The sequence below is a fragment of the Narcine bancroftii genome, chromosome 6, assembly GCF_036971445.1.
Source record: "Narcine bancroftii isolate sNarBan1 chromosome 6, sNarBan1.hap1, whole genome shotgun sequence".
NCBI classification, from domain to species: domain Eukaryota; kingdom Metazoa; phylum Chordata; class Chondrichthyes; order Torpediniformes; family Narcinidae; genus Narcine; species Narcine bancroftii.
Window position 1 is genome coordinate 37,364,409 of NC_091474.1, and position 20,823 is coordinate 37,385,231.

Below are 20,823 nucleotides of genomic sequence, written 5' to 3' on the forward strand. Positions count from 1 at the left end.
AACAGGCCATTCAAAGCATGTACACAGCTGATGGCAGTCAGACTGGGTGGTTGGACCCCAAAGGAGTGTTGTACCTCCGCGGGCCCACACCAGCGGCAGCGCTGCCATTACAGCAGCTCTGACAGCAAAGCCATTTTTAAAACAAAAAAGAAAATTGTCCCAAACATTATGGAGGGCACTGTATGCTCAAGTTGATGTCTCATCAGAAAGACAGTACTCCATGGTGTTTTCGATCATCTCTGGTGATGAACACGAATCCACAACCTTCTGACTGAGCTGAGTGCACTGTAGCCGGCAGCATTATCAAATCATCTTACTTCGTTTGTCAAAATATTGGCGAATACTGACTCACTTGTGGGGATTTGGTCTTATCCATTAAATTAAAACATTTTCAAAGATCCAAATAAAAATCAGAATCACAGATACTTACAGATGTGAAGTCCTTAGCATTTCCATGGAATGGTTCGCATGAAAGAGAGAAAATTATTTTAGAAGTTTTCTTTGAGCTTTTTACAAAAATGACAAATGGAGAAAAGGCCTTTAATAAAATGCAATCATCCTAAATATACCACACAATATATCCAATAAATGTTGAATATGCATGTTTATCCCGATAAGCCAGATTTCCTTTAGAAATTCAATGTTTTATTTCATTTCCACAAAAAACTCTATGACTCATGAAACTGGACCCCTGCGGAAGTGAATCTCCATGAGGCACAGGTGGAAGAAATATATTTTTGAAAGCAATGGCCTAGTTGCTTAATTGATGTCTGATCAGCCACTTCCAGTAAAATTGTTGCACAGTGTTGAAGGACATTTCAACTCTGCACAAGATATTCCAATCACACTTCCTGATTACTTGATGAGAATCGGCATTCATGTTGATTATTGAATTAAGTATTCAGTAAAAAAAGTAGGGTAATGGGTACACCCTTATAGAAAATGAACCCCTATGGTAATTGATACATGTATATTTGCTTGGGTAGTCCAGAAATTTAACTTTGATTATTCAGTATTGCTTGCAATGCAGATGGACAAAACAAGCTGAAGTGTGAATATCTCAGGGAGGGGCAGTATCCATTCCCTCCCAATGGCCAGGAGTTGATAAACTCCTAGCCTCCTACTTAAGTTTTAAGCAATCAAGTCCTTCTGCACACTTGAGTCTAAAATTCCTGATATCAGAACTCTTAGATTATTGCAGCAGTTACAGGAAATTAGATGTTCCATGCGTGGAGCGATAGAAGAAAGTTGGAACACCTAGTTTCTGCATTTAGAAGTTAGATGCAGGCTATTCAATTTTGTTTTGGTCAATAGTGAGTGAAGAAGTTGGCAGCCTATTACTTTAGCAGGCCCATTCCTCATGCAGCAATTTTAACAAACATTATACTTAAAAGAATGTTTGAATGATATGCTGAAGATACCTTTTTAATTGAATGCACTAAGAAAAGATCGCATATTATTTTCAAATTTAAAAAAACATATTGGTTGCAATTACTTCTCCATGCAATCTTTCCATTACAACACATAATTGGGGCAAGGATTACCTTTTTCATTGCCAGAGATGGATCCTGCCTCAGAAGCTCACACAACGCACTTAAATGTCCAATGGCAGCATACTTCAGCCACTCTTTCTCTAAAGGATCCAACTTTAAGAAAAAGATTGAAAAAGCATTTGTTTAATGGACTATTTTCATTCTCACACTGAAGAAAATTGACATTGTTCGTTTCCATGGGAAATTATCAAACGACAGCATCAGATACCAGGATAAAAACATAATCTTATATGTTAGACCTTCTAAAGTCGAAGTAATTCCACGTATTATAAAATGGAATTTTGTAATCAAGACATAGATTTTACAGTAGATAAAATTAAGCACTTCCTAGTTCAGTGGTTCACAAACTTCCCCACCCCTATTCACAAACCACTTTAAGTCATCCCTTACTAACTGAGCACCTATGGCATATGTATGTGAGTAGGAAAAAAAGACTGAGAACCACCATTTTAGTTATTACTTCAATCCTCATAAGGTCACATCTATTGATACTTTGCAATAGATTGTGCATTTTGAAGGGAGTTTTTTTGAAAGGTTGATCTTAGCTAATTAGAAATGTGTACAACAGATTTCATGGACTTTGGTCAATGTAACCACAGGTTCAGTTACTGCACCCATCTACTCTGACTAACAATAGGATGTCATAGGTGGTTCGTGATTAGTAAGAGATGACTTAAGGTGGTATGTGAATGGAATGAAAATGGTCGAGAACCACTGAAATATACAAATAGACCTAATAGTCAAGGTCAAGATGATGATAGAATCCAACTCACACCAAACAGAGGAGTCTGAGCAATGACATTAAATTCCCAATGACAGGAATTCCACATCATAAAACCATTTTATTTACCTTCATAAAGGACTGCTGGGGGGCACTGGGAAGAGGGGTGGATGTATTGCAGACGAAAGCAATTTCTGATGAAAGGTGTTCGCTTTAATTTTGCAAATGTTTTTGATACCTTCATGGTATAAACAGAATCTTGGCAAGCACAAAAAGCTCAAAGGCATCAAAAAGTAAACATACTTCCTGTCCAAAAATCCAGTTTTACGGAAGTTGATGAAACGAAAAATGCACGCTGGAATTGTTCTGAAACATTCGCATGCCTCAGAGAGAACTACATCAGTCATCTGTTGTGAGTCTGCCTTGCTAGGGTCCCAACACTACCATATTTTTATTCATATAATGTGCGCTATATGAACATTTTAACATTTGGAAAGAATGCACACAATTTGTAGCAGGTGTGAGAAAGTCGAACCGGCAATTTATAGCAAGTGTGGGAATATAACAGCGGCATTGAAAGAACATGCACAATTTATAGCAGCCGTGGGGAAAATGTACCGGTAATTTATAGCAAGCGTGGGAATGTTATAGCGAGCATGAGAATATAATAGCGGCAATGAAAGAATGTGCACAATTTATAGCGGGCATGGAAAAGACACAATTTATAGCAAACATGAGAATGTTATAGCGAGCATGAAGTGAAAGAACACGCACAATTTATAGCGGGCATGGGAAATGTTGATCTTGGGAATATCTCTTTGGACTGAATGCCATCATATTCCTATAAATGGGACATTCTGGCTAGGGCACGGCACCTTATCCATTTTAATTGCCCAGGTCCATCCCTGAGGGAGGAGATTAATGTATCAAGTGCCTCTGATTTGAGACAACATTAGAATTAAAATCCTGCTCAACTCTGAAGCCTTTCTTTGATCAATTTAATTGATTCCTCTCCGAATCTTGTTAATGTGTGGCAGCAGGACATTATCTCTATAATGGGCAAATGCCCCTCTGAGGGCAAGTTGAAAAAACACAAATGCTGTCGAAACTCAGCAGGTTTCTCAACAGTGCCTTTATGTAGCAAAGGTGAAGATACATCGCCAACGTTTCGGGCTTGGTGATGCATCTTCACCTTTGCCCTCATAAAGACACTGTTTGACCTGCTGAGTTCGTCCAGTATTAGTCTGTTTTTTCACAAAAACCACAGTGATCCTGAGTTTTACCTCTGGGGGAAAGTTAATTGGGTGATTAAATGTGGCAGATACTGGTATGTGCTTTGTCTCATGTCCCATTTAAATGCAAATTGCTTTTGTCGGTCAGAATTTAGACTACTACACCCAAAAATATACAAAAATATTTTTACATCATTTATGATTTTCTGCGCATTATATGTGTAAAAATATGGTATACTGGAAAAATTACTTCATTACTATTACAACAAGTCAGACCAAGGACATTAGAGATTATATCAAATTCAATCAGAATCAGAGAGCTGAGCACTGGAAGCAAGAAGGAAGATAGTATGTATTTAATAACCCAAAAGTAAAACAATTTGGCATTTTAATTATTTCTTATTTTAAAATCACACTCTTGAAATGGTTCAGAAGACCCAGAGATATTTAGGCACTTGAAATCCTTTGATAGTGGAGTAACTTCAAGCCCAGATCTTTTACATAACATTGATCAGAGGTATTCTGGGGGGGATTGGGCTTCAGCTCAACTCTGCCCAAGACCAAGCTTCCATCAAAACTGGGCATGATGGAAAAACCTTGCTTCTGTCCAGATCAGGTGAATGGACAGAAGCTTCCAACTGCCAAGGCAAGTTTGGTTCAGGCCATTATCACAACTTGTGGCATTTGGTCAAGGACCTAATTTACCCAACCAATTCTAGATTAGCATTCTTGATTCACCATGTGGTGAATCCTGTATTTCAATAACAACCAGAATAACCTGGGTTTGCTAACATCTAAAATAATAAAATAGCAGATGACCTTCTGCCAAAAGCAGGTTTAAGGAGAGCTGGCTGTGCATGGGGTGAAGCAAAAAGTGTAAGCTAGTAGAAAGAATAAAGTAAATGGAGTAGATTATACATTACCTTCCTTACTTGTTCACTTGTCTCATATTACAAGAGGGGGCAGCAGCTGGAGTTTGAGCTGTGAGTCAGAGGAGCAGGAGCTTGGAGAGAGTGACTGGGTTAATTGGTCAAGGTTAATTGGTCAAGGGGCCAGTAAAAGGAGTAAAAGGGGAGGGAGCGGCCAGCGAGGAGCGGCGCACTGAGTGAGTGGGGCACTGAAGGAGTGGGACTTCCAGCCTGGCACTGAAGGAGTGGGACTTCCAGCCTGGCACTGAAGGAGTGGGACTTCCAGCCTTTGGCTCAACAGGCTTAGGCAAAAGCAGGTGAGAAGAAAGGTAAGTGGCATTATTTTAGCTCAGTCATGCCTATGGGGTTAGTGCTTTGTACTGGATGTCAGATGTGGGAACCATGGGTGAGTCCCACCCTCCCAAACAGCCACATCTGCGTCAGGTGCACTGAGATGCAGTTCCTTAAGGACCGAGTTGGGGAACTGGAGCTGCAACTTGAGGACCTACGGCTGGTAAGGGAGAGTGAGGAGTTGATAGATACAACTTTCAGGGACATAGTTACCCCAAGACCAGATGTGTCAGGTAAGTGGGTAACTGTCAGAGGAGGGAAGAAAAATACCAGGAAAATAGAGAGCACACCTGTGAATATCCCTCTCAGTAACAGGTATATTTTGTTGGATGCTCTTGAGGGAGATGACCTGACAGAAGCTGGCAGCAGTGACCAGGTCGCTGGCACTGAGCCTGGCATGGTGGACCAAAAGGTAAAGAGGAATGCAGTGGTCATTGTGGACTCCATTGTCAGAAATACAGACAGGAGATTCTGTGAGCCAGATAGGTATGCCCGCATGGTGTGCTGCCTCCCTGGTGCAAGGGTGCGGGATATCTCAAATCGGGTCCAGGGTATTCTAAAAGGGGAAGGCGAACAGCCTGATGTCTTGGTACATGTGGGTACCAATGACATAGATAAAAAGGAGGAAGGACTGAAAAAGGATTACAGAGAGCTAGGACAGAATCTAAGAAATAGGACAGCCAGGGTGGTGATCTCTGGTTTGCTACCTGTGCCAAGTGCAACTGAGGACAAAAATGGAAGGTTAAGAAAAATGAATGTGTGGCTGAGGGGCTGGTGTAAAGGACAGGATTTTGGCTTCTTGGATCATTGGGATCTCTTTTGGGGAAGGCATGACCTCTACAAGAAGGATGGGTTACACCTAAACCCAAAAGGGGTCAATATAGTGGCAGCTAGGTTTGGTACAGCCGTCGGGTGCGGTTTAAACTAATTTGGCAGGGGGGTGGGAACCTGTATGATAGGGCAAAGGACAGAAAAGATAAAACAGGAAAAGTTAGGTTAGGCAGCAAAAGTAAAAAATCAGAAAGAGCAAGGAGGGTGAAAAAAGCAAATATGAAGGCTTTATATCTTAATGCAAGAAGCATTATAGGGCAAAGGACAGAAAAGATAAAGCAGGAAAAGTTAGGTTAGGCAGCAAAAGTAAAAAATCAGAAAGAGCAAGGAGGGTGAAAAAAGCAAATATGAAGGCTTTATATCTTAATGCAAGAAGCATTATAGGGCAAAGGACAGAAAAGATAAAGCAGGAAAAGTTAGGTTAGGCAGCAAAAGTAAAAAATCAGAAAGAGCAAGGAGGGTGAAAAAAGCAAATATGAAGGCTTTATATCTTAATGCAAGAAGCATTCGGAATAAGGTAGATGAATTAGCTGTGGAAATTGAGATAAACAAATATGATTTGATTGGGATTACAGAAACATGGCTGCAGGGTTGGCAAGCCTGGGAACTTAACCTCCCGGGGTATACGATATTTAGGAGGGATCGGCAAGAAAGAAAAGGGAGTGGGGTAGTACTGATGGTGAGAGAAGGGACCGACACAATTGACAGAAAGGATATCAACTCGGAAGATGCGGAATCTATATGGGAAGAACTGAGGAATAGCAAGGGGCGGAAAACGCTAGTGGGGGTGGTATATAGGCCTCCAAATAGTAGTGTAGAGGTGAGGGAAGGCATTAAAAGAGAAATTAGAAAAGCGTGCAATAAGGGAACAGCTGTCATCATGGGAGACTTTAATTTGCATATAGATTGGACTAGTCAAATTGGTAAAAATACTGAGGAGGAGGAATTCCTTGAATGTTTACGGAACGGTTATCTAGACCAATATGTCAAGGAACCAACTCAGGAGCAGGCCATTTTAGATTGGGTATTATGCAATGATAAGGGGCTAATCAACAATCTTGTTCTACGAGGTCCTTTGGGTAGGAGCGATCACAATATGATCGAATTCTCATTCGACATGGAGAGTGATGAAATTAAAACCGAGACTAAGGTCCTAAATTTAAATAAAGGGAATTATGTTGGTATGAGACAGGAGTTGAGTAAGATTGATTGGGTGGTGTTTATGGGGGAGTTGACTGTGGTTAGACAATGGAAAGCATTCTCAGATCTAATGGAGAAATTGCAAAAATCCTTTATACCGGTTTGGCATAAAAATAAACCAAAAAAGATGACTCAACCGAGGATAACAAGGGAAATTTGAGACAGCATTGGGTCCAAAGAGAGAGCATATCAATTGGCCAAAAAAAGTACCGCAACCGAAGACTGGGAGCAGTTCAAGATGCACCAAAGGAGGACAAAGGGATTAATCAAGAGAGCAAAAATAAATTACGAAAGTAAGCTTGCGGCAAATATAAAAACCGACTGCAAAAGCTTTTATAAATATGTCAAGAGAAAAAGATTGGTGAAATCCAGAGTAGGTCCTTTGCAGTCGGAATCAGGGGAATATATAATGGGGAATAAGGAAATGGCAGACCAATTAAATTCTTACTTTAGTTCTGTTTTTACAAGAGAGGATACAAATAACCTCCCAAGGATGTTGGGAAACATAGAGACTAATGCAAGGGAGGAACTGAAAGAAATCAGTATCTCTAAGGACATGGTCTTGGGGAAATTGATGGGATTGAAGGCAGATAAATCCCAAGGGCCTGATAATCTACATTCTAGGGTACATAAGGAAGTGGCCATTCAGATAGCAGATGCTTTAAGAATTATTTTCCAGAACTCGATAGACTCAGGATCAGTACCCATGGATTGGAGGGTAGCTAATGTTACCCCACTATTTAAAAAGGGGGGTAGAGAAAAAATGGGGAATTATAGGCCAGTGAGTCTTACATCAGTAGTGGGCAAAATGATGGAATCCATTATTAAGGATGTAATAGCGGAGCATACAACTAGCAGAGAAGGGATCGGACGGAGTCAACATGGATTTACAAAAGGTAAATCGTGCTTGACAAATCTATTGGAATTCTTTGAGATGGTGACAGGTAAAATAGATGTGGGAGAGCCAGTGGATGTGGTGTACCTGGACTTCCAAAAGGCCTTCGATAAGGTCCCGCATAAACGACTGGCTTCCAAAATCAAGGCTCATGGGATTGGGGGCAAAGTATTGATGTGGATTGAGAACTGGCTGGCAGGTAGAAGACAGAGAGTTGGGATAAATGGCTCATTTTCTGAGTGGCAGGCGGTGACCAGTCGGATGCCACAGGGATCTGTACTGGGACCCCAGCTGTTCACAATTTACATTAATGATCTGGATGAGGGGATTGGATGTAATATCACCAAATTTGCAGATGACACTAAGCTAGGAGAGGTTGTGTGCACGGAAGAGGGGGTCAGGAAGCTCCAGTGTGATTTGGATAAATTGAGGGTCTGGGCAGATACATGGCAAATGCACTACAATGTGGATAAATGTGAGGATATCCACTTTGGTAATACAAACCGGAGGGCAGATTACTATTTGAATGGCAACAGATTAAGAGATGGGGAAGTGCAGAGAGACCTAGGGGTACTTGTACATCAGTCTCTGAAGGCGAGCATGCAGGTACAGCAGGCGGTTAAAAAGGCAAATAGTATGTTGGCCTTTATATCAAGAGGGTTTGAGTATAGGAACAAGAATACCTTATTGCAGCTGTCCAGAGCCTTGGTGAGACCCCACCTGGAGTATTGTGTGCAGTTTTGGTCACCTTATCTAAGGAAGGATGTTCTTGCAATGGAGGGTGTGCAGAGGTGATTCACCAGGCTGATACCTGGAATGGCAGGAATGACTTATGAGGAAAGATTGCGCACATTGGGATTGTACTCGCTGGAGTTTAGAAGATTGAGAGGGGATCTCATAGAGACATATAAAATTCTGGCATGACAGGACAGAGTGGATGCAGATGAGATGTTTCCAATGATGGGAAAATCCAGAACCCGGGGCCATGGTTTGAAGATAATAGGCAAACCATTTAGGACCGAGATGAGGAGGAATTTCTTTACCCAGAGGGTGGTGAATCTGTGGAATTCATTGCCACAGAGGGCAGTAGAGGCAGGTTCATTAAATATATTTAAGAGGGAATTAGATCTATTTCTTCAGTATAAGGGTATTAAAGGTTATGGAGAGAAGGCGGGGACGGGGTACTGAACTTTAAGATCAGCCATGATCTCGTTGAATGGCGGAGCAGGCTCGAAGGGTCGAATGACCTACTCCTGCTCCTATCTTCTATGTTTCTAAGATACAAACTGAAATCTAGGGATACATAATAGAGAATGATAATAATGGGATAGAGACAATATTTGGAAAGTCTGAATCTGGTACTATTTCCATCACACTGGATAATAATGGCTTTTTGGAACCAAGCATCAGGTCCGAAATTGCAAGAGTTCTAATGGTGAATAAGGATCCTGAAAGTTCTTGGGAATTGATAGCTTCCTAATCGCAATGTGGGTGTTGTGGCCGCTTTTTTTTTTTTACATTGCGTGTAAATGATTTTGATAATGGAATGGATGGCTTTGTGACTAAATTTTCAGATTATACCAAAATATATGTGGTAGGGCTGGTGGTGGTAATGATACCGAAAGGCTGCTGAGAGATTTGGATAGATTAGGATATTGGGCAAGGAGGTGGCAGATAAAATACAATGTTGAAAAGTGTATGGTCATGTACTTTAGTAGAAGAAATAGATGGGTAGACTATTATTTAGCTAGGGAGAAAATGCAAAGGGACTTGGCAGCCCTCTTGCAGGATATCCTAAATGTTAACCTCCAGGCTGAGTCAGTGGTGAAGAATGCGAATTTCTAGAAGGTTAGTAAACAAGAGGAAGGACTAATGTTGAGTGAGATTTTATAAAGCACTGATGAAACCTCACATGGAGTACTGTGTACAGTTTTGGATGCCTTATCAAAAAGATGTGCTGGCATTGGAGAGGGTTCAGAGATTTACTAGAATGATATCAGGAATGAATGGGTTAGCATATGAGGAATGATTGTTGGCCCTTTGATCTATACTCATTGGAGTACAGAAGGATGAGGGGGAGATGTCGTGAAGGCATTTTGAATACTGAAAGGCCTGGACAGAGTAGAGAACCACTGGTGTGCACGTAAACCTCTATCTCACAAGGTCTCTTTTTAGCTTTGGATAGAGTTGAGGGAGATTTCAGTAAGTAACCGAGGAGGAAAGGTGGGTGGGGAGGGAAAAGCAGACCGTGGAGACTAAGAGGTAAAACACTGGATTCTGTGCACCGTGGTTAAGTGAAAAACACACACAAATTCTGGAGTCTAAGAGAGAGACTTATCCCTGCAAAAAGCAGATAGGGTGGAGAAGGGAAGATGCAACTGGTAGTGGGGATCATACTGAAGTTGGCATAAGCTTCTGAGGATTCTGTCAGAATCAGAATCTATTGTCATGAACAAGTTATGAAATTCGGTGTTTTTCGGCAGCATTGGAATGCAAGCATTTAGATTATAATCATCATAAAACATTACTTTAAAAAAAAATCCACATAAAGTAAGGCAGTGTCTTTGCTTTATTGATTATTCAGGAATCTGACGGCAGTAGGGATCTCAGAAACATTTCGAATGCTGAAAAATTGGGCAGAGGAGATGTCAATAGGTGGGTGAATCCAGGTCAAGAGGGCATAGTCTTAGCATTAGAAGGTCCCCATTTAAGAGATAAGGAAATTTTTTTCTTTAGCTAGAGGGTCATGGATTTGTCGAATTCGTTGCCACATACAGCCGTGGAGGCCCAATCATTGGGGGAGTTTAAGGATGGGATTGACAGGTATCTAATTAGTCAGGGTATCAAGGGATATGCGGAAAAGGTCAGAATTTGAAACTAGATGTGAGAACAGTTTAGCTCAAGGTGGAGTTGTGGAGCAGACTCAATGGGCCAAATGGCCTACTTCTGCTCCTTTATCTTGTGATCTTGTGAAGCTGCCCTTGTGCCGTTGAGAGCTCTTCTTTAGATTGCTGTACCTTTTTCCCGATGGAAGCAGAGTGAAGAGGACATGGCCTGGGTGGTGAAGGTCTTTGAAGATAGAGTCTGCTTTTGTAAGGACACCGCCTCATGTAGATGTCCTCGATGGAGTGAAATCTGATACCTGTGATTTTGCAGGCCGAGGTAACAACCCTCTGGAGTTTATTCTTATCCTGAGAGTTGGCACCTCCATACCAGGCAGTGATACAACCAACCAGAATGCTCTCCACAGTACACCTGTAGAAGTTTTCGAGAGTCTTCGGTGACATACCAAATCTCCGCAGGCACTTCAGTAAGTATAGCTGCTGCAAGCCTTCTTTGTGATGCATCCAGGACAGATCCTCGGAGATGCTGAAACCCAGATGTGGATGGTGGGTGTAAAGTGAGGACCAGAGGAACTCTGTTCTTGTTCTGCTTGGGGAGAGTTGGAGTAAGGACAGAGGTACAAGAAATAATGGAGATATGGATACAGGCTTATCAATGACTGTGAGGGAAATCCACATTTATTAAAGAAAGAGGACATTTTGCATGTCCTGATGTGGAAGGTCTCACCCTGTGAACAGATGTGGTGGAGGAATTGTGAGAAAGAGATGGGATCCTTACAAAGGACAGGATGGGAAGTATAATCCCGCTAGCTGTGAGATTCAGTGGGTTTGTAATAGATATCCATGCATAGTTTGTCTTGAGTAGTGAATGTTTGGAATTCTCTAACCAGGGAAGTGGTTGAGGCTGCCTCATTAAACATATTTAAAATTTGGTTAGATAAATTTTTACATGATAGAGGAATTAGGGGATATGGGGAGAAGGCAGGTAGGTGGAGTTAGGTCATAAATTAGATCAGCCATGATCGTATTGAATGGTGGAGCAGGCTCGATGGGCCATTTTTGGCCTACTCCTGTTCCTACTTCCTATGTTCCTAACACAGAGACAGAGAAGTCAAAGAAGAGGAGAGAGGTGTCAGAAACAGTCCAGTTAAATTTGTGGACCATGTGGAAGTTGGCAGTGAACTTAATAAAACTGTGAAGTTCTGCAAAAGTACAGGAAGAGTTGGGGAGTAGTACCAGAGTAGGATTGAAACCTTGAAACAGGAGTCAAGGTTAAAAATCTGATCAACCATGATCTTAATGAATGGTCGAGCAGGCCTAAAAAGCCCTTCTTCCATTCTGTAAGTTCACTTTAGGCATTTTACTACTTGCAACAGAACAAAGGTTGACTCAGAAAAAAATTTGGAAAGAAATATTGTAAATAAAATTATATTTATAGTTTAACAAATCTTTGTACAAAATCAGTTGAACAGTCTTTCAAATCTGTCAGTTATTATCCATCTATATTAATACTTTCAATCGACTGAACTGCAATGCACAATCCATTTTAAAAATATCTGGAAAAGAAAATAAGAGTTACTCAAATATAGATCTTTGGTTGTACCTCAGTCACACCTAGCCTATATCTGTCTGATAGATGATTATATAACATTATTACTGACAGAGTTAAAGTATTAAGGCAAGTTTTTGATGTGCCCAGTAATAAGATCTAATTTGCTGATCATTTTCTGCAATCACAGTTGCTTTAATGTCACCACTTTAGTGTAATTACTTGTTGGAATAATATACTATGCACATCCATAAAACAGCTTAACACATTCCTAGAATAGAATTCACTTTGTATCAAGGGATTACACACTGCATCCCTTTCAATGATGAGTGACCCAAGGCAAATAAAAACAGATCTTGACAGACTATTAAAATGGGCTTATGCTTTCATGATGGATGATCCCTCAACAACTGCATTCATTCAAAACTGACATAATGTTTACTGTTGGAAACACTTCATAATCAATATAATAAATTAATACATTCTAACACTGCCTTAATACAAGTGCCAAAAGCAGTCCATTCTTGATATCAAATTTTGTGATACACTGTATATCTGTGTGCTTATTTTAATAGTTAAGCAAACTGTCTGGATCACAATTTTGCTACTTTTTAGAAACATCACAAGACACCCCATGATGCATTGAAATATCTCCATCAATTCTCTGTTAAGTGTTCTCAGATGTTCAAAATAGTGCATCCATTATCTGCTCGTTCAATACATTTATAAAGGAACTCTGCAGACTGAATGACACGTACACAAATATTTCAGCAGATTTAACAAACAGAATAAAGGGTTATAAATCAATTACGGTGGTAATTTATTCTTTAATGACAGCTCTTCAGCGCTTGACGTCCTGTTTTGCGGAAACTGCCAAAATGTTTGGCCTGGAAGACAGCCTGAAGAAAACTGAGGTCCTCCATCAGCCAGCTCCCCACCATGACTACCAGCCCCCCCACATCTCCATCGGGCACACAAAACTCAAAACGGTCAACCAGTTTACCTATCTCGGCTGCACCATTTAATCAGATGCAAGGATCGACAATGAGAAAGACAATAGACTCGCCAAGGCAAATAGCACCTTTGGAAGACTACACAAAAGAGTCTGGAAAAACAACCAACTGAAAAACTTCACAAAGATAAACGTATACAGAGCCGTTGTCATACCCACACTCCTGTTCGGCTCCGAATCATGGGTCCTCTACCGGCATCACCTACAGCTCCTAGAAAACTTCCACCAGCGTCGTCTCCGCTCCATCCTCAACATTCATTGGAGCGCTTTCATCCCTAACGTCGAAGTACTCGAGATGGCAGAGGTCGACAGCATCGAGTCCACGCTGCTGAAGATCCGGCTGCGCTGGGTGGGTCACGTCTCCAGAATGGAGGGCCATCGCCTTCCCAAGATCATGTTATATGGCGAGCTCTCCACTGGCCACTGTGACAGAGGTGCACCAAAGAAAAGGTACAAGGACTGCCTAAAGAAATCTCTTGGTGCCTGTCACATTGACCACCGCCAGTGGGCTGATATCGCCTCAAACCGTGCATCTTGGCGCCTCACAGTTCGGCAGGCAGCAACCTCGTTTGAAGAAGACCGCAGAGCCCACCTCACTGATAAAAGGCAAAGGAGGAAAAACCCAACACCCAACCCACCAATTTTCCCCTGCAACCGCTGCAACCGTGTCTGCCTGTCCCGCATCGGACTTGTCAGCCACAAACGAGCCTGCAGTTGACCTGGACATTTACCCCCTCCATAAATCTTCGTCCGCGAAGCCAAGCCAAAGACAATGTACATAATACTCAAGGACTGATCATTTCCTTATTGACCAACAATTAATTCCACTTGTTGACTCGTGTAAATATGAGAGTATAATCATTTCAGATCATTCTCCGGTAGTTTTATTTATTAATAGCCCAGACTTACCTAGAACCACAAAGCAATGGCACTTGAATACCATTTTGTTGTCTGATCCTGATTTTTTGGAATTTATGAAAGATTAAATTGCCTTTTATTTGATAAAAATTCCTCCTCCGAGGTCTCTGGTTTGGTAATCTTGGATTCCTTTAAAGCAAGGGTTCCGAAATTCTCTTGGGCTGCTGCCCCCTTGGCTTTGAGGCCACATCCTGGGTTCCCTCCCCCCATATGACACCGCTGGGGAGGGGTTAGTGACGGTGCTCAGCTGGGTGGTGGGGTTAGTGGCAACACTGAGTTGGGGTGGGGGGAGAAAATTAGTGGCAGCACCAAGCTGAGCGGGGGCTCGTGGCAGTGCTGAGCAGAGTGGGGGTGGGGGGGGGAATTGTTGGCACTGAGAGGGGGGTAATGGCTGCAATGAGCGGACAGTATTAGTGGTGGCACTAAGTGGATGGGGCTAGTGGCGGTGGTGTTGAGGGGGCAGTGACACCAGTGCAACATAGCGGCCACTGAGACCAGCTCTCACGACAATACCTTGTCGCCATTTATTTTGCTCACTACATCCCCCAGAAAATCTAACTTTGGTCCTAAATTTATTAATTAGATTAAATTATTATTTAATCTCCTATTGCTTCAATTTTTACCAATTCAATAAAATCCAAACCACTGTGGAACTAGACAAGGCTGCCCTTTAAGCCCATTATTATTAATCTGGCATTAGAACCATTAGCAGTGGCCTTTCAGCAATCCTGATATTTATGGAATTACAAGAGGTGGGAATGCTTATAAAGACTCCCTTTATGCTGATTACCTTCTATTGAATAAATCTGACTCTGATTGTTCGATTTCAGATATTTTATCACTCTTTCATCAATTTGGTCAATTCACAGGTTATGAATTAAATCTCAAGAAAAGTGAGATTTTTGTTTTGAACTCTTCCAGTTCTCTAGAACTTACTGTTCTTTAAAATTGCTAAAAATCAGTTTAATTATTTAGGTGTTATTGTTATCAAGAACTTCAATAATTTGTTTTGGCAAGAGGTAAAAATAAGCAAGTAAAATTCTGGACATGTGACTAATCAGGTATAAAAAAGGCAGATCATAGATTGAATGTAAGGAGTTCTCTACACTGATACAATCTTGATCAAGTTCATTACCACCCGATTGCACAATCAACATGAACTAGTCCTTGGTGCAAAATATGCAGGTACACAACCAGACAACATGCATACAGACAATCAGTATGCAGGACAAATATACTGTACATATAAAAATAAATAAATATTGTTTAAGTCACTATGAGAGTCTCAGATGGTTGGTGTGAGAAGTTTCTTTGGTTGTTCAGCACATTGATTGCCCGTGAGAAGAATCTGTTCCTCAGCCTGTGGTGCTGGCTCTGATCCTCCTGCAGTTCTTTCTCGACAGGAGTAAATGAGAGATGTAGTGTGCAGAGTAGGAGGGGTCTTCTACGATTTTTGCATGTCCTCTTTTGACAACAATCCTGATAGATCACGTCGATGGGGAGGGGAGGCGTGGAGAGGCGAAGGGAGACCCCAGTAATCCTCTTTGCCATGCTCATGGTCCTGTGGATTGACCACCAATCCATTTCCCTGCAGCAACTGTACCACACTGTGATGCAGCCAGCCAGGACACTCTCAATAGAGCTCCTGCAGAAGGTTGACATAATGATGGCCAGTAGCCTTGCCGCTTTGGTCATCTCGAAGTGCAGTAGCTCTTGTGCCTTCTTGATAATTAAGGAGATGTTGTGTGTCCATGAATGGTCACTTGCTAAGTGGACTCCAAGGAACTTGGTGCTCTCTCCTCTCTCCACTACCGAGCTATTGATGTATAGTGGAGAGTGGTAATTTGTGGCCCTCCTGAAGCCCAGGGATCATCCCCTTTGTCTTGTCTATGTTGAGACTCAAGTTGTTATTTGGCATCGTTGTTGCTGATGAAGCTTACTACCGTTGTGTCATTCACAAACTTGATGACTCAGTTGGAGCTTGATCCGGCGATTTGTCGTTGGTTGGCAGCATGGACAGGAGTGGCTGAGCACACAGCCCTGTGGTACACCTGCGCTCAGCATGACTCACTCCATGTTCTGCTACCTACCCAGATAGACTGTGGTCTTTCTCTTAGGAAGCCCAGAATCCAGTTACAGAGAGGGGTGTTGAGTTCCAGCAAGGGACTCCATCCACAGATTAAAGATATTTTGCCCTTCCAAATATTTAATACCTTTGAGATGGTTCGTGCTGAAAATGACTCCACATTTTTAAAATCAGACTTTTAACTCAAATTTGTGTTTTTTTCAAAAAAAGATTTTAGCATTTCAGCATCATTTGTTAACTGTAATTGTGCCTCACACTGAAAAAACATTTCCTTTTATTTACCATTAATTACCTTCTTTAAGTCCATCAAAATTTCTATACAACTTTTCTTGCTCTTATGAAAATAAAATCTACTTTACCATAACCGTTGAAGTCTTTCACACCTGGTACCATTCAGTGGAAAGCTCTGAAGACTGGCATTCTCTCAAAGCCTTATCATTCGTCTGAAAAGTTAGGCTACAATGCTGTAGTTGCTGCAATTTTCTGTTCAAATCCTCACTGTTTGATTTTAATTTTTAGAGATTGTAGCATGGTAACAGTCCTTTCTGGCCCATGAGCCCACACTGCACAAATACACTCAATTAGCCTACAGACCCCATCCATCTTTGGTTCTGGAATTCACCTCAAATCCTCTGGCATTTGAAACCTCCTTTCCCTCATAATTTCACCACCTTTTTTTTAAAACTTTGCTACTGAGTACTCAACAAACTGTAATAATTAACTCAAGGTCCTACTTTTCAACATTCTTCCAACACCATGTAATGCATCCGTTCCTTTTCCTGCTCTTCAAAATGTTTTGTACTTTCTCTAGATTATCCTTTCCAAGAAGGCAACATATCATGTGGAAACCTTTCCAACTGATGCTAGTGAAACCACGTTCCCTTAACTCCCAGCCTTTTTACGTTGCTGTGGCGATGCACTGGCTGGATCTTTAACATAGCAACACATTTACCCAGAATTCTGCAAACACACTTACTGGTGCCAAGTTTCCACAGGATATCCAGAGCTAGGATACCACCATGGCTAGAGCATTGGCTGGTCAGCAGGAAACAGAGTAGGAATAAAGGGATTCTATTCTGGTTGGCTATTGGTTACCAGTGGTGTTCGCAGGAGTCTGTGTTGGGACCACTTCCTTTTACGCTGAATACAAATGATCTGGATTATGGAATAGATGGCTTTGTGTCAAAATTTGCAGGTGATATCAAAATAGATGGTAGGGAAGGTGGTGGTGAGGATATCGAAAGGCTGCAGAGACTTGGATAGATTAAGAGAATGGGCAAAGTGGAGAGAGATGAAATGGAAAGTTGGATAGTGTATGGCCATATACTTTGGCATGGTTGGTGCCGGAGGGAGGGGCGGGGGCATCCGCAGGCATTTCCCCCAAGTGAGGTGCTGTGCCCCATATGCTCATGGCCATCGCTGGCTGTCAGACCCTTCTCTGCCCGCATCAGTAGTGTCTGTCAAGCATCACTAGCACCTAGCTTGACACACACTAGTGACTTTCGGGAAATAAAAGCAGGTCTTTTGGCTGCTACATCAAAGGGACAAAGGAGATTTATGTCCGTTCAGTAGGTAGGCCAACCTCCCCCTCCCTCCTCCACCCCCCCACAGCAGAGCAAGTCTACAACTGTCAGACTGTGCACCCCCTCCCCCAAGTTACCTTAATGCCTCCCCCAAACACTCGTTCTGGTGCCAGCCCTGCACTTTGGCAAAAGAAATAGATGACCAGACTATTGTTTAGATGGGGAGAAAATTCAAAATTCTGAGATCCAAAGAGACTAGGGAGTCATCATGCAGGATATCCTAAGGTTGACCTCCAAGTTGAATCAGTGGTGAAGAAGGCCCAACTGAAAAACCTCACAAAGATGTTGGCCTTCATTTCTAGAGGGATAGCATACATCCCAATGTTGAGACTCTATAAAGCACTGGTGAGATCTCACTTGGAATACAGAATTAAGTTTATCGCTGTATTTGAGAAAAGACGTGCTGGAATTGGAGAGGGTTCAGAGAAGATTTACTAGAATGATACCAGGAATGAAAGTTAATATATGATGAACGAATGTCATCTCTTGGAGTACAGAAGGATGAGGGGGACCTCAAAGGCATTTTGAATGCTGAAAGGCCTGGACAGAGTAGATTAGGCATGGACATTTCCCATAGTAGGGGATTCTAGGACAAGAGGGCATCTTCTTTGGCTTGGCTTCGCGGACGAAGATTTATGGAGGGGGTAAAAAGTCCACGTCAGCTGCAGGCTCGTTTGTGGCTGACAAGTCCGATGCGGGACAGGCAGACACGATTGAAGCGGTTGCAAGGGAAAATTGGTTGGTTGGGGTTGGGTGTTGGGTTTTTCCTCCTTTGCCTTTTGTCAGTGAGGTGGGCTCTGCGGTCTTCTTCAAAGGAGGTTGCTGCCCGCCAAACTGTGAGGCGCCAAGATGCACGGTTTGAGGCGTTATCAGCCCACTGGCGGTGGTCAATGTGGCAGGCACCAAGAGATTTCTTTAGGCAGTCCTTGTACCTTTTCTTTGGTGCACCTCTGTCACGGTGGCCAGTGGAGAGCTCGCCATATAACACGATCTTGGGAAGGCGATGGTCCTCCATTCTGAAGACGTGACCCATCCAGCGCAGCTGGATCTTCAGCAACGTGGACTCGATGCTGTCGACCTCTGCCATCTCGAGTACTTCGATGTTAGGGGTGTAAGCGCTCCAATGGATGTTGAGGATGGAGCGGAGACAACGCTGATGGAAGCGTTCTAGGAGCCGTAGGTGATGCCGGTAGAGGACCCATGATTCGGAGCCGAACAGGAGTGTGGGTATGACAACAGCTCTGTATACGCTTATCTTTGTGAGGTTTTTCAGTTGGTTGTTTTTCCAGACTCTTTTGTGTAGTCTTCCAAAGGCGCTATTTGCCTTGGCGAGTCTGTTGTCTATCTCATTGTCGATCCTTGCATCTGATGAAATGGTGCATAATTTCATGATAAAAGGGTGTCAATTTAAAATAGAGATGTGGAAATATTTTGTTAGTCAGAGTCATGAGTTTGTGGAACTTGTTGCCATAGGCAGTTGTGGAAGTGATGCTGTTGTGTCTACTTCAGGCAAAGATTGACAGGTATTTGATTGGTCAGGGCATCAAGGATTGTGTGGAGAAAGTCGGGGAGTGGGAAGATAGATCAGAACGATTAGATGGCCAATGGGCCTACCTCTGCTCCTTCATCTTGCATGTGATCTTTACAGCCTTCCTCTAGCTACCTAATAGCCTGAATACGCTTCAGATTGTCTGATCTCAGAAGCTAAGCAGGCTCAGGACTGGTCAGTACTTGGAAGGGAGACTTCCTGTTAGGGGTGCTGGATGAAGTGGCGACTCTGTGTGTCTTAGAGTAGACAAAATTTAAAGACTTTCATGTATGTTACATTCTAAATGTAGTATTACGTGACAATTATAGAAGCTTTACTTGGCCAGATGACCATGGAGTTACTTGCTTGAATTCAGTAATTGGGTTGTGTCCACCTTGTACGGGTATTAGGACTTTCTACATGATGGTTATTCAGGGAACTTATAAGCTTCCTAGAGTTCCCACATGAAGCGAGAATTAAAGGAAAATGTTCTTAGTAGCACCTCCAATCGATTTAAATTTATCTCATTATTATGGATATGGTTATGACAAGGCAAAATGAAGTTACATCTGGCATTGGAATTTTCCATTGCAGTTCCAAATTACTAGAAAAATCACAAATGTAAAGCCATTCTTAAAATTCTAAAAAAAAATTTCATTATTTTATGACTTTATGTAGCAGTCGGCCTGAATATGAACTAATGGTCTTTTCACATTCATTTGTTTTCAAAACACTTTCCTGCCAAAAAAATACTCCCTTCACTTGCCAGTTCAAAGCCTTTCTTCTCGCCATGCTTATTCTTTCCACTATAGGTTCATTCCATCTGGACACGGTGCTGATGTGTATGTCTCTGAAATGGAACTCTAATTACAGAGTCTTTCAGCCACAAGATAACCTCCCTTATGTCCATGTGCAGTACAATTTGTACACAGTTTAAGAAATAATTCAGTGATTCTAACCCTTGAATTTCTGTTTAAGTTAGCTCCAGACATCTGGTAGATTCTCTGGCCTGTTATATCCTGTGTTGTTAAATCAATGTGTAACACAGACCTAAATTGTCTGGGATTGTATTGCATAGCACATTGTTGACAGCACTACCTCAGCAAAACAAGTTCTTTTCATTTGCCTTTAAGAAAGGCACAAGTGGGTGATTGTAGGCATGGCAGACCTGCTCAAATGAAGCTGCAGATCAGCTTTGATTTAATGGCAAAACATATCTGAGATGCTGAGGGCTTTTCTCCTGTTGCAATGCTCATGCATTTCCATGAACTTTGTAGAAATGGACTCTGAAAAGCATCAAGAAAGAAAATAGAAGATAAATGGAAGTGATACTGTAGGATCAGAAAAGGCAGACAAAAGATAAAACACTCCTAAACACAGGACAACCATAAATTAATAAAGAATTCAAGAGAAATATTATTACCAAGAGAATACACAAAACGTGGAACTTACTTCCACATGGAGTGACAGAGAAAAATGTGCTTGAGGAGACCAAATAATCAAAAGAGAAAAATAGAATACAGAAACAAGGCAAGATAAAGGTAGGAGATCACATGGAATATAAACATCAATGGAAATACAATTTCTATGCAGCTATTGCCCAATGGTTGACC

The 20,823-nt window shown here is 41.8% G+C and overlaps 1 protein-coding gene across 3 annotated transcripts in view; it reads right to left on the reverse strand.

The window, feature by feature from the left end:
- Positions 1 to 340: 340 nt before the first annotated feature.
- Positions 341 to 20,823, reverse strand: part of LOC138735954 (ankyrin repeat domain-containing protein SOWAHA-like) — an 84,184-nt gene continuing 63,701 nt past the window's right edge. Inside the window, exons 6-7 of one of the 3 annotated variants that reach the window (XM_069884649.1) lie at positions 1,545 to 1,646; positions 341 to 442 (exon numbers count right to left, since the gene is read on the reverse strand). In XM_069884649.1, the coding sequence (XP_069740750.1) occupies positions 392 to 442; positions 1,545 to 1,646 (153 nt within the window). In that variant the 3' untranslated portion in view covers positions 341 to 391. Of the gene's footprint in view, positions 443 to 1,544; positions 1,647 to 11,988; positions 12,091 to 20,823 lie in introns of those variants that run through there. The other 2 variants (XM_069884651.1, XM_069884650.1) reach the window with 2 other exon arrangements.